At 56.7% G+C, this 14,258-nt stretch overlaps 1 protein-coding gene across 1 annotated transcript in view; it reads right to left on the reverse strand.

Annotated features, from left to right (window-relative positions):
* LOC116952741 (voltage-dependent L-type calcium channel subunit alpha-1D-like) overlaps positions 1–14,258 on the reverse strand; it is a 71,486-nt gene that overhangs the window by 37,284 nt on the left and 19,944 nt on the right. Inside the window, 14 exon segments of the mRNA XM_076074508.1 lie at positions 335–464; positions 1,080–1,251; positions 1,786–1,855; positions 3,281–3,368; positions 4,240–4,354; positions 5,082–5,202; positions 6,672–6,754; positions 6,757–6,878; positions 7,498–7,723; positions 10,037–10,197; positions 10,606–10,632; positions 10,814–10,898; positions 11,320–11,471; positions 12,907–13,010. Of these exon segments, the coding sequence (XP_075930623.1) occupies positions 335–464; positions 1,080–1,251; positions 1,786–1,855; positions 3,281–3,368; positions 4,240–4,354; positions 5,082–5,202; positions 6,672–6,754; positions 6,757–6,878; positions 7,498–7,723; positions 10,037–10,197; positions 10,606–10,632; positions 10,814–10,898; positions 11,320–11,471; positions 12,907–13,010 (1,656 nt within the window).

The following is a 14,258-nucleotide window of genomic DNA, read 5'->3' on the forward strand; positions in this document are numbered from 1 at the left end:
CGTCAACGCGCAATCTGCAAGCCACTCGACTCGAAACGTCGTACTCGAATTGTAAACGTCGTGGATTTGCGCTCCAACACACAGCCAGTGTGCCCAACTAGTAACTAATCGGCACGTTTCTTTTGTCACGTGACGAACCTCACCCAATTGGCTGCGTCGGGTGGCGGCGGTGGTGGTGGTGGTGGTGGGAGAACGACGCGGTTAGGGTGAGGGCATCTAACCCTAAACCCCTCCCCCCCCCCCCCCCCCCCCATTATCGCGAATAATATTGGCCGTGAAAGCGTAACGAATACGTCCGCTGGTGGCACGTGTCAAACTGGAGGCGTGTGTGAACCTGGTTGCGCAGCGAGTGTGGCTGGATGGGATCCTCGGCACCCAGCGCGAGGCTGCTCAGGATGATGACGGCCAGGATGAAGTTGGCGAAGGTCAAGCGGTTCACGACCCGAAAACAGAACACGCGGACGCTGGGGAGACAGAAAGAAGGGGCGGTGGAGGGGGTGGGGGGGGAGGTGGAGGGGTGGGGGCGGGGTGAGGTGGGTTGTCCGCCGCGTTCTCTTTGAGGCCGTGCGCTCAAAATCTTGACCGGAAAAGCCCCCCCCCACCCCCCTTGTCAGACTGCAAAAAGTGGACGAGCTTGCAAACGAGAGCGTGACTTCTCCAAGAGGGGGGGGAGGTAGGCTGACGAAGGGGGGTGGCGAAGGGGGGGGATGGCGAGGGGGGGTGGCGGGGGGGGCGAGGTTGGGGGGGCGAGGGGGAGGGGTGGCGAGGGGGGGTGGCAAGGGGGGGGGGTAGCGAGGGGTGGGTGGTGAGGGGGGGGGGCGGCGATCCTCCATCAGGGTGCGGGGGAGGGTCGATAAAATCAGTACCACTTTTGTGGGGGGTGTTGGAGGGGGGGGGGGCACATATCAGCAGTGATCGTCCCTCGGGCAAACTCGTCCCCCGCCACGTGAACGAGGAAACTTGCACCGATTTGCCTCTGGGCTGCGAATGGGAGCCGAGGTCCCCGAATCGGCGCTCATTTGTGCAGGTCGAGGGACGCGGCGGTGCGTCGACGCCCGGCTCCGACGGGAAGGGCTCACGGGTTGGCACTGCCGAAGACGAAGAAGGAGGAGCTGCGCGGCACGCTCTGCCGCCTCTCGGGCAGGCGGAGTTCGGACAGACGGCGGGGTCGCGGTCGCGAAGCCGACCCCTCTTCCCCCGCCACGCCGCCGTCGCCGCCGCCGTCGCCGCCGCTGTCGCCCGTCCCGTTGCCTGCCGAGGGATCCACAGCTTGAGATTGTCCTGGGGGCTGCGCCGTTAACAATCCGCTGAGGGTTTACGCGGCGGAGGGTTAACGTGACCGCATCTCCAGGCGGTGGCTAGGAGATGTTAACGACCTCGCCTGGTACGCAGGAGGTCGTGGGTTCGATCCCGACCGTGACGCCTGCTGCTGTATATTTGGAGTTTGCGTGTCTCTCTCCCCGTCGTAGCCACAACGATTTTTCTCCGGGTCCTCCGGTTTTTCCCTCCACGTTTAGAATCGACGTCACGCGTTTAGAGTATTTGGCCGCTAGAATTTTCGACATGATGATGAGAAGCCGCTTTGTTGAGCTATCATTTGTTGGCTAGCTCGCTTCTGACAAAGAGCAACACAGCTCAGTGGGCCTGACCTGGTGAAATTAAAAAAAAAATGTTTTTAAATCGTTTAACAGCGGCAGACGCCGCATCGTCACCTGGCCGATCGATCCTCTCTCGGAAAGAGGTGGGGGGGGGGGCGGGGGAGGGGTCCCATGATTTATAACCAACCTGGGGGGCGCGTATCAGGATGTGAGGATCCCCGCTCGTGTCCTCTGGGATCCACTCTCGCTCCAGCAGCCTGAAGCGGCAGGGTGAAACGCCACCCCCAAGCAAGGGTCCGTTACCACAAATGCCAATTTTTTTTAATTTTTTTTGCACGAAACATCGACATGGGATCGCACGAGAGAGCGGCCGGCGCACTTCAAAGGTGATAGACAAATCCTTGCCACCCTTTTCCCCCCACCAGCACATCCGAGTCGAGCTCGTTGCTGGGACCCTCATGCACTCATGGAGTCCCACCGGTAAACCTGAGCCAAATCTATTGATGGGACCCTCACGCACTTATGGAGTGCCACCTGTAAACCCGAGCCAAGTCCATTGATGGGACCCTTACGCACTTATGGAGTGCCACCGGCTCATCTGAGCCAAGTCCATTGCTGGGACCCCCACGGACTCATGGAGTCCCACCGGCACATCGGGCAAAATCACGTGATAAAGCTGGTTGTACTCACCAGCGAAACGTCACAAAACTCAAAATGTAAATGTCGTAGAGGGTTTACTCTCCAACACACAAACAGTTAGTGCTGAAGTAGTAAATAATTGACACGTTTTGGTCAAGTGACAAACCATTGCTGATTGGCTGTGTCGGGCGGTGGTGGGTTAACGACGCACATTTATAATTATAACTATAATTACACAATCTATACAAGACAAAAATCACCTGTATTGCGGATAATAGAGGTCGTGAAAGCCCTACTACTACTAAGCGTTAAACTGGCATGCCACTGGTTGTTTGCCTTGCCGAGCCAGAACCAAACCGTGCCACGCTTGCTGGCCTCTATAAAAAAAAGACTTTTATTTGTTGACCAGGTAAGGCCCCACTGAGCTACGTAGCTCTTTTTCAGAAGGCGACCTGGCTGTCACAAATCATAGCTCAAAGAAGTGGTTCATCATCCCGTGGAAATTTATAGCCGCCAAATATTCCACATGCATGCTTATTCTAAATGTGGAGGGAAAAAACGGAGGACCCAGGGAAAATTCCACGCAACCACGGGGAAAGAGAGAGACATGCAAACCCCAAATATACAGCAGGCGTCAGGGTCGGGATCGAACCCACGACCTCCTGCACACCAGGCGAGGTAGTTCACATCTCCCCATTGCAAGTGGACGTCTGAATCTGGCTCGGGGCTCAAGCAGGGCCAGGGATAACGACACGTTCATTATGCGCGAGGTCAGCCAAGTCACTGCGAGGATGCGACGTCACCACGTCATCTACACTCGGACTCGACCCATTAATCATCACGTCCTATGTCAGCAGCCCAGCTTGGGTTCTTCCAGTGGAAAAAAACAACAACCTGGTGCCTCCTGACCCATGCCGGGCTGGCTCGACGTGGCCCCGGCACGGCTCGGTTGTGCAATGGAAAATAAGTATTGGGAGCCTCCCGGTGCCCATAAGCTCCCCAGCCCAGGTCCACTCTAACCCCCCCACCCCAGCCTTGCTGACCTTAGCTGCAGCATCCAGCGCACCGCCCTGTGTCTCCGCCTCCGCCGTGTCCGCGAGCTCATTCTTCGGCTTCTCCGCGTTCGCCGCCCTGCTCGGCGTAAATGGTGGCGGCACAGCGTCACGTGACCACGTCGCTCTGCTTACCCAGTCGACGAGGCGAGTGCGCACGCATGGATTCGCCGCCGAAGACTGACTCATTCGTGAGGGACGCCACGAATTGCGCGCGTGCGGGCGGATGCAGCCATGGTTTGTCTTGGTCCGGTCGGCCTGTGTAGCTATCGCCAGGGTTTAGCGATTCGACGAGGCTCCAATTGGCTGATGTGGTTAGGGTTAGGGCACCTTTGATTGGCACGGTTGGCTACGGACGGTGCAAAAGACGTTCAACATACATACACAGGGCTAAGAGTGCAATTAGATTCTGCTTGGCTACTGTGGTATGTATCCCCGACTATCAGCGAGCAATACTCCCACAATCCCAAGCACGTAGGCTTTCGCGACCGATATTATCCATGACACAGCCAATGAGTAAAGTTTGTTACATAAACAAAACGTTGGAGAGTAAACCCAGTACTTGAATTTTCAATGTTGTGCGTTTACTCTCCAACACACCGGTTTGCTGTACTAATAACGAATTAGGCACGTTTTGTTTCCATGACAGACCTTACTAATTGGCTGTGTCGGGTGGTGGCGAGTTTAACGACACATTTATATTGACGCGATCTAACCCCAAAAAATCCTCTATTGTGGACACCCTGTTCACTTGAGCGATTGTGACACCGTGGCTGTGGGCGTGCAGGTGGTGCAACCGCACCGGACGTAAACCCCTGGGGTCAAGACGTCCTCAGGCACCGGACTGTGAAAAGGTGGTTGGGGGGGTGGGGGGGGGGAAATTGAATGGGGGGGTGGGGGGCACGTTTCTTTCCCTGCACCGGATGCCCGTGCCGACCGCGCTGCTTCACCTCGCCGTCTTCTTCCTCTCCCGCTCCTCCTCGGCCTCCTTCTGAGCCGACGTGAGGCTCTCGGCGTCCGCCAGGTTGTCCACGGCGATGGCCAGGAACACGTTGAGCAGGATGTCTGCCGCGGAGCTGCTGCTCAGGACCCCGATCGCCGCGGGTTTCAAAACCGGCGGAGAGGGACGGGGGGGGGGGAGGTTTTCCGCCGACCGCCGGCCGACGAACGACAAAACGACGAAGACGGAAGCTGCCGCTCGGTTAGCGACCGCCCTGTTCCCGCATCGCGGGTCGGGCGCGGGGGACGGGCGATGGTTTGAACCGGGACGAGTTCCCACTACTCGCGAATGCTTTGCGGGAGACACCGGGGATAGCCGAATGCCGTGGCCAAAGCGGGCTGGGTGATGTTCCCATCAGCCTATCCCAGGGGGTCGGAAACATTTCAAAGAAGAGCCGCCTTTTTGTGTTTTTGTCCAAAATAGTTTGAAGAACCGCATCACACGCAGAGCTCCTTGTACATAAACACAGATGGAAGAAACTGCGTCTAGGTAGTCCCCACTACCACCCCCCCCCCCCTTAGTTATTCTTTGACAATATAGTTTCACTGTTGTACATTTTGTCATCACCAAGGCATTCCATAGTGACCCATTTCCTGCCATTTCATCCATTTCATATACGATTTTTACGACAGATTACGTTAAACGTTAAAAAAAAATTTAACGTCTGCCCGCAGTTTGCCGAACGAAACCAATCAAGTGACGGAACAATCGAGATGATTCATGGGGCCATGGCTAGGACCGACTCGCCCCCGCCCAACCCCAAACGCCATCTCCACCGCCAGCAGAGGATACAGTTCCCGCAGATGAAGAGGATGATGAAGAACACGCAGACGAGGATGCCGGGGAAGGAGGGGCCCCCGTAGGCGCGGATCCCGTTGTACATCACCGTGTTCCAGTCTTCCCCAGTGAGGATCTGCGCCGTCACAAAGGGACGGTGCGGACGAGACGCGAGCGGCACAGGAGAGACGGAGTACGGACGAGACGAACGGTTACAGTTGGTAAAGATTGGACAGATAGTGCGGACGAACAAAAAGAGGGTACAGACAGTGCAGACGAAACAGACAGTGCAGACAAGAAAAAATAACTACATGCAAGATGGAATGAGTATACAGACGAGACACTGACAGTGCCCATGGGACAGACGGTAAGGTAGGCACAGGACACCATTACTTTGGCGCATGATTCACAGGAGATGTCGTGGCCCGAATTCTCACGATAGTGAACGTTTGAAATTCTTTTTAAAAAACAAAGCCATTCGTCGAGAATTCAACATCTCTCACCCCTGCCACCCACGCGCTTGATCGGCAACTCCCATCTTGCTACTTGCACTCCGGGAACCTTAGCCACACAGTACTTCCGTCCGCCAATCAATCCAGGCGGAGGATGCCCAACCACCCGATCTACAGGGACTCTATTTACGGACATTCGAGTTACGAACTTTCAGAGATATGGACAAACCTGTCCATACGTCCAGTTGCCTGTTCAGATTGAGAGCTGTAAGTTCAACCGCCGTGCAAAAGATGGCGGTGGTGGCATCTACATCTGCAGAACAAGAACAACTAGTGGCATCTAAATCTGCAGAACGTGAAGAACCAGTGGCATCTACATGTGCAGAACGTGAAGAACCAGTGGCATCTACATGTGCAGAACGTGAAGAACCAGTGGCATCTACAGCTGCAGAACGTGAAGAACCAGTGGCATCTACATGTGCAGAATGTGAAGAACCAGTGGCATCTACATGTGCAGAACGTGAAGAACCAGTGGCATCTACATGTGCAGAACGTGAAGAACCAGTGGCATCTACATGTGCAGAACGTGAAGAACCAGTGGCATCTACATCTGTAGAACGTGAATAACCAGTGGCATCTACATCTGCAGAACGTGAGGAACCAGTGGCATCTACATCTGCAGAACATGACGAACCAATCGCATCTACGTCTGCAGAAAGTGAAGAACCAGTGACATCTACATCTGCAGAACGTGAAGAACCGGTGGCATCTACATGTGCAGAACGTGAAGAACCAGTGGCATCTACATCTGCAGAAAGTGAAGAACCAGTGGCAACTACATCTGCAGAACGTGAAGCAGCAGTTGCATCAACAGCTGCAGAACGTGAAGAACCAGTGGCATCTACATCTGCAGAACGTGAAGAACCAGTGGCATCTACATGTGCAGAACGTGAAGAACCAGCGGCATCTACAGGAGATTATACAACTTTTAAAGCCATTCCCCATGTTTAGTGTACATACCGTACAACATGTTTGGAATCGACTTACGAACAGACCTCTGGAACCTCACTCGTTTTGTAAGCAGAGGAGTCCCTGCGATGACCGACCAATCAGGGCCCGGGAGGGGGGAAGTGGGCAGGGGGGGCTCGCCCACCTGGAAGACGGTGAGCAGCGCGATGGGGAACGAGTCGAAGGAGCTGCGGTGGAGTTGCGTCGAGTCGAAGTTGAACTTTCCCCGAACAGCTGCATGCCGAGCAGCGAGAAGATGATGATGAAGAGGAAGAGGAGCAGCAGCAGCGAGGCGATGGAGCGCATCGAGTTGAGCAGCGACACCACGAGGTTGCTGAGGGCGTTCCAGTACCTGTGGCGGAGCAAGCGCCGATGATGACGATGAAGATCTGTCCACTCCTTGATCACCACGGATACATTGGCCGGCGTTATTAGGGGCTAGGGTCTGGTTGTCTAGTGTGGTTAGTGTCTGGTTGATGAGTGTGGTTAGGGCTTGGTTGGCTGGTATGGTTAGTGTCTGTTGGCTGGTGTGGTTAGTGTCTGGTTGGCTGGTGTGGTTAGTGTCTGGTTGGCTGGTGTGGTTAGTGTTTGGTTGGCTGGTGTGGTTAGTGTCTGGTTGGCTGGTGTGGTTCGTGTCTGGTTGGCTGGTGTGGTTCGTGTCTGGTTGGCTGGTGTGGTTCGTGTCTGGTTGGCTGGTATGGTTAGTGTCTGATTGGTGAGTGTGGGTTAGGGTTATAGGTAGCAGTTGGATTTTCATGCACTCCCCTCTGCTGCCCACACTTCAAGCTCTCCCGTAAACGGTGTTGCGAGCCGCGCTCCACATTAACAAACGCACCACAGCACACACACGGAGCTGGGGCGTGACATCAGTGGGCCGGTCAAAGCAACGGGTCGGTAACAATCGCACTGCACCTTGCAACTCCACCCACCCTCACCCCCATCCATCACACTCCCGTGCTCCCACTGGGCACCTGGTGACCTTGAAGATGCGCAGCAGACGCACGCAGCGCAGCACGGAGACGCCGAGTGGCGTGACGAGGCCCTGGCCGACGAGCACGGCCTCCGTGATGCCGCCGCACACCACGAAGCAGTCGAAGCGGTTGAAGAGCGACGTGAAGTAGACGTGCAGGCCCAGGCCGTACATCTTCACGAGCATCTCCAGCGAGAAGAGCGTGAGCAGCACCTTGTTCGCCAGGTCTGCGCGCGTGCGGAGACGCACGGACAGAGGGGCAGATAGACGGGCGGACGGACGTATGTACGGACGCACGTACAGGTGGACAGACGGACAGACGGACGGACGTGCAGATTGACGTATGAACGGACGGACGTAGGTACAGACGGAGGGACGTTCAGATGGACTGATGTACGTACAGACATACGGACGGAAAGGCCTCATCGCCACGAGGGATGGATGGATTCTAAAAACAGCGTAGCTGCTGCTGCTGCTGTTGCACGTGGCTGCCTGCAGTGACTCAGCGCTGCGGAGGCAGCGGCGGCGAGGGTTGGTGGGTCACCGCGCGCACGACGACAAAGTGGGCGTCGAGGAGGCTGCAATGTGCTCGGCTTCGCCATCAGAATGCAGCGGGGCAAAGTGTGGAGTGGTAGAGTCTGTGCCTCGTGTGCGGTAAGCTAGAGCAGGCGGTCGTCAACCAACATGCGGTAGCTCGTTAAGGGCCGCTTTGTGGAAGTCGTCCACGCTGCATTGTGGCTCTTGGAATATTGCGGAGGGGGGGGGGGGTTACCGAATTCGAAAAAGCTGCCGATGATGCCAGTTTATGTAATTACCGGCGAAACGTGACAGTACTCAACTTGTAGAAGCTGTGGATTTACTCTGCAACACACGCGGTGGGCTGAAGCAGTCACTAATTGGCACGTTTTGTTTACGCGACAAATCCCTTACTATATTCTTAGCTCTTTCGGTAAAGTCACGTTGAAGGGAAACAATAAAATAATGAAATATATATAAAACAATTAAAATTCTCACGACGTTTTATATATTTTATTATTTTATTGTTTCCCTTCAACGTGACTTTACCGAAAGAGCTAAGAATATGAATTACTGCAGTCACGAAAGCTTTAAATCAAAATCCCTTACTGGCTGTGTCGGGTGGTGGAGGGTCACGACACATTTATACTTATGCGATCGAACCCAACAACCTTGATTTTTAATCTTCTTGTTATGTTAGTTGCCGGCCCCTGGGATAGAGCGTTGCCCCCCCCCCGCATGCGTGGGGGTTTTCTCCGGGTGCTCCGGTTTCCTCCCACGTGTACAATAAACACAACGCACCATTCATTGGCTGATGTTTACCAATCATCAGGCAAGTGCAGCACGTCACCACCTTCATTTGTATTCGCGCGGAGAAGAACGCACCTTTTTTTTCTCCCATTCACGCCTTCAATAGTGCTGTTTGTGGCTGGTCGCTTGGCAACCGTGGATAAAGGGAACACGTGGTGGGGTTGCGATGAGCGATGTCTAGGAAACCCGAACACACTGGACACCTGCTGTTAACCTTTGGAAACGCACTTATTTATCCAGCAGTCCTATGGCTATTTTGCCGGAGGGTCCTGCTACTGCTAATTTGGATTTAGTTTTAAGATGTTTTCACCCAATTAATGATGGGCTGTGTTTATAATTACAAGTCGGAGGAAACCGGAGCACTCAGAGAAAATTCCACGTGTGCGACGGGACAGCGCTCTATCCCCGTACAGATGTAAACAAATGGTGATCATCCATAATAGAGGTTTTTGGGTTAGATCGTGTGAATATAAATGTGTCGTTAAACCCGCCACCACCCGACACAGGCAATTAGTAAGGTTTGTCACGTAAATAAAACATGCCAGTTCGCTAATAGTACAGCACGCCAGTTGTGTTGGAGAGTAAACCCACTACTACATTTACAATTCGAGTCCCGTGACGTTTCGTCAGTAACTAAAACAACCAGCATCATCAGGCAGACAGCAGCAGTGTTGTGGCGAAATCCACCTGTTTCGGTCTTAAATCGAGGGATAGATGCGATGTCGCCACTCGTGAGCCAATCAGGTGCGAAGACCAGAGGGGTGGTAGGGGGGTGGGTTAATGTATTCACAAAAATGACAACGGATATCTAGATTTGAAGCTTTCGTGACTGCAGGAATCCATACTCTTTGGTTCTTTCGGTAAAGTCACGTGGGTATAAAATAAAATAAATCACGACGTTTCGGGCGCAACACAAGCGTCCGTCATCAGGTGCTTTCGCACCTGATGACGGATATCTGTTATCAATATACGTCGCGAAAGCCTGCGTGTTAAACAGACGGCGATTGGTCCACAGCGTGCTGTTACCGCCTTGTCCTGGCGAGTCACTCGACGGGAGCTTCACAACACAACGCCTGCGTGTGCGGTGATCCACAAATCCTCGCCGCTGCCCCCCACAGTGCTGGATCAAAGGCCACGTGCAGCAGCGTAGCCCCCGCCGCCACGACCTCCGGCCGTGCCGTTACACAAACGCGGCTGACTCCTGCGCCGCTCACCCTGCATGCGGGAGAGCCACGCGGCCTGCTGGTGATGCTCGGAGGCGATGGAGAGCGTGTTGATGAACACGAGGACGATGACGAGCCAGAAGAAGGACGGCGACCTCACCACCGCACGGCATCGGCGGCGGCCCAGCCGGTTACACCGGCGCCACCAGCGGCTGCGGGAGGGGGTCAGAGGTCGCGCCCGAGGGGGTCAGGGGTCGCGTGCGGGATCATAGGCCGCCGACCGCAATGGGGTCGACCGGGCGCATTGCGGTGGTAGATTAATTTTTATTTTTGAGCTCGCGATACACGGCGTCGGACCGTGCGTGTACGGATCGATATGTGACTTCTTGATTCGTAAATGCCGCGCGTAACAGGTTCACGTGGTCGCTGCAGCCACCTAGAGGTCCGCTACCTTCCACCGCCGTGTTGAAGTAAAAATCGATTGTTGAATCAAATCGCTCCGCGGGCTAGTGCCGACGCGGACCGCGGTGACGCTACCCCGGCGGTTGTGGGTAAATTCGCGATGAGATTTTTTTTAAATTTAAACTTTCAAATGAAATGAAATGGTTTTCACACCTCACCTGATTTGCGACTTCAAAATGACGTCCCTGCAAAGCAAACAAATCCGTCAGAGCGGGTTACTAAACACTGGACATTTAGATAACTCAATCGTCCATGCCACTACGTGTGAGCTCTCCCACCGAGAGAAACACTCGATGTTATTCCGGCTCGCCGATAGCTCGGAAGCAGCCACCGTTGATGCGGTGTGCCGGGTGCCCCCCATCGTACCCGAGGCGGACCCACAGGGGCGCCCTCTCTCCGGAGCTCCCGGCGGTGTCCGAATGGACCGAGGCTTCGCTCGAACACTTGCTTCCTACGCGCGGGGAGGGGGGGGGCGCGAGCAAGAAGCTCGCGGTTAACGGTGCGCACACACACACTCACACACTCGGCGGCACACACACAAAGACGCGGAGACGCGGCACCCTGGTGTGGTTAGGGCCTGGTTGGCTGGTGTGGTTAGCGTCTGGTTGGCGAGTGTGGGTTAGGGTTGTGGGTAGCAGTTGGATTTTCCTGGGCTCCCCTCTGCTGCCCGCACTTCAAGTTCTCCCGTAAGCGGTGCCGCGAAGAGATTCACGAGCAGCACCCGGGTGTCCCGCCTCGTCTCCCCCCCCCTCTCCACCCCCCCGCCCCCTCTCTGCCACCCCCCCCCTCTCCGGCCCGCCCCCCTCCCCCTCTCTGCTACCCCCCACCCCTTCTCCGCCACCCCCCCCCCGCCCCCCCGTTGTGCCACTTACCGCTCGAGGCGCCGTCTCGCTCCATCTCGATGTCCTCCGCTTGCCGGATCCAGTCCAGGTAACCGCGCAGGTCGCCATCCAGTTTCTGCTTCTCGCGGAGTTTCTGGAAGTCGCCGCGTGCCTTCGCCTTCTCGCGCTCCTTGGAGAACTCGCTGAGCGTGCGGAAAGGACCCATCAGCATCAAAGACGAAGGTCCCCCGTGTAGCATTAGCGAGTATTAGCTGTTAGCGAGTAGCACCTCTGAAGGCTGGAAAGGGGGTGGGTGGCCAACACCACGCCCGGCCGCCTTTGTCTCCCTCGTGGCGATGATTTTACACACCGCACCGGGTACTCATTTCAGGCTGAGTCGACCTAAGGGAGGCCCAGGACCGGTTCAGATAACCGTCACCGGTGTTGGCGTTGAGAGGGAATCGAACTCGGGTCGTCGGGCTCGTAGCGCAGCGTAGCGCTAACCGCTGCACCACCTGCATCACCGCCATCAGCACCCCCACCAACGAGGGTCAAAGGTCAAATCCATGCTGCCACCATCGCGTTACTCGGGTCAAAGTCAAGAGGTCACTGTGGCCGATGGCGCCGCCAATTGGTGGCCGCCACGCGTCGCCAACGCGTCCTTTCTCTTTGCCAGACTGCGTGCGTGGTGGTGCAGCTGTGGCAAAGTCGACGTCCATCCTCCAGGCTCCGTTCGCAAAAGAAGAGAAAAAGTCACAAACTCAACCCGATCGCTCGCCACCAACCCCGTTTAACGCGATTACCCGACCCCACCTTCACCCCCCCTCCACCCGCTCCCACCTCCACCCCCCATCCACCCCCACTCTCCAACCGCCTCCACCCTCCCTTCCCCCTCCACCCGCCCCGCTCCTCCTCCAACCGCGGCCCCCCATGTCCACAAGCTCGCCTCCTCCACCCGCCCCCCACCTCCATCCCCCCTCCACCCCCTCGCTCCCCACCTCCAACCACCCCCCCCCTCCACCCCCCCTCCACCCTCCACCCGCCTCGCCCACGCCATCCACCCGCCCCCCCTCCACCCCCCCTCCACCCCCCAACCCGCGTCCCACTCCCTCCACCCGCCTCCCACCTCCAACCGCCCCCCTCTACCCCCCCTCCACCCTCCACCCGCCCCCCCCTCCACCCGCCCCCCCTCTACCCCCCTCCACCCGCCCCCCACCTCCACCCCCTCCCCCCAGGGCACTGAGGGAGGGGGATGGTGAGGAGTGGAGGGGGAGGTGAAGGGACGAGGCAGGGAATGGGCAGTGGAGAAGAGGTGAGGCTTTGAGAGAGGAACGTCAAGGAGGGCGAATGCTTGATGGGATATGAAGAAGGGCCATCGCCCGAAACATCGTCTGTTGTGTATATTATTTTATTTTATGGCCACCCACGCAGGGAGTTATTGCCGAGAGTGCAGAACAATATTTGTAGATTTTTTTTTCTTCAAAGAAAGCTCGATTCTAAATCCCTTGAGCAACTTTCAAGAGACCCGGCTGAGCATTGTCTGCCACAGGCAGCGATGAGATCGACTACGTGGGGGTGGGAGGGAGTTCGGGGTGGGGGCGGGGGAGTAGGATGTGTGGAATGGGTGGAGTCACTCACCCGCTCAGCACCCCCAGCACCAGATTCAGTACGAAGAACGACCCCACGATGATGAGGTTCACGAAGTAAATCCACGGCCAATCGTTGCCCACCGCGTCGTTCACCTGCCGGGCACACGCACATTCACCTGCCTGGCACACGCACATTCACCTGTCTGGTACACGCACATTCACCCGCCTGGCACACGCACATTCACCCGCCTGGCACACGCACATTCACCTGCCGGGCACACGCACATTCACCTGCCTGGCACACGCACATTCACCTGCCGGGCACACGCACATTCACCTGCCGGGCACACGCACATTCACCTGCCGGGCACACGCACATTCACCTGCCTGGCACACGCACATTCACCTGCCTGGCACACGCACATTCACCTGCCGGGCACACGCACATTCACCTGCCGGGCACACGCACATTCACCTGCCTGGCACACGCACATTCACCTGCCTGGCACACGCACATTCACCTGCCTGGCACACGCACATTCACCTGCCTGGCACACGCACATTCACCTGCCGGGCACACGCACATTCACCTGCCTGGCACACGCACATTCACCTGCCTGGTACACGCACATTCACATGCCGGGCACACGCACATTCACCCGCCGGGCACACGCACATTCACCTGCCTGGCACACGCAGAATCCCCGGGCGAGTGGCCAGTGGAAAGTGAGCGTGGCGGTTCGCCAACCTCCCTCCTGCCCCCTGGGCAAACTGACACCAACCCCCGTCTCGAGGGGATGAGCGGGCCGGGCAGCGTTGCGGTTGGGCCACGCTCGTAACCCGGCACCGTGGAGGGGGTCGGCGGATCGCCGCGCGAATGTGGCGTGCGCGCAACGTCGCTTCGATAATGCGTTGGCACTGTCCTTGGAACCGCGTCTGGTGGAGGCCGATGAGTTTGAAGGAGAGCGCCGAAGCACGCTTGTTCGCATGTTTTTCCACTTGTGACACAAGCGGCCGTACAGTCGCGGTTAGCGCTGCGCTGCGCTGCGAACCCGGCGGCCCGAGTTTCGATTCCCGCTCACGGCCGACACCGGTGCCTGAACCGCTCATGGTCCTCCATTAGGTCGACTCAGCCTCAAATGAGAACGTGGTGTGGTGTTTAAACGTCGCCACTGGGAAGACAAAGGCTTTGGCGTTGAACACCCAACCCCTTCGTGTGCCGTGCTGGCCTTCATAGGTGCTCGCTAACGGCACTTGCCCCAACAGTCTGTTACAGGCTACACGGGGGATTCCTTTTCCGTAATGAAGGTTTTTGGGTTAGATCGCGTGTCGAAACCCTCCACCGTCGAAACGTCGGACTACTCAAATAGTAAATGTTTGTGGCTTTACTCTCCAACACAC

The sequence above is a fragment of the Petromyzon marinus genome, chromosome 48 (assembly GCF_048934315.1).
Source record: "Petromyzon marinus isolate PM22_M1 ecotype Great Lakes invasive population chromosome 48, UKy_Petmar_22M1.pri1.0, whole genome shotgun sequence".
Classification (NCBI taxonomy): domain Eukaryota; kingdom Metazoa; phylum Chordata; class Hyperoartia; order Petromyzontiformes; family Petromyzontidae; genus Petromyzon; species Petromyzon marinus.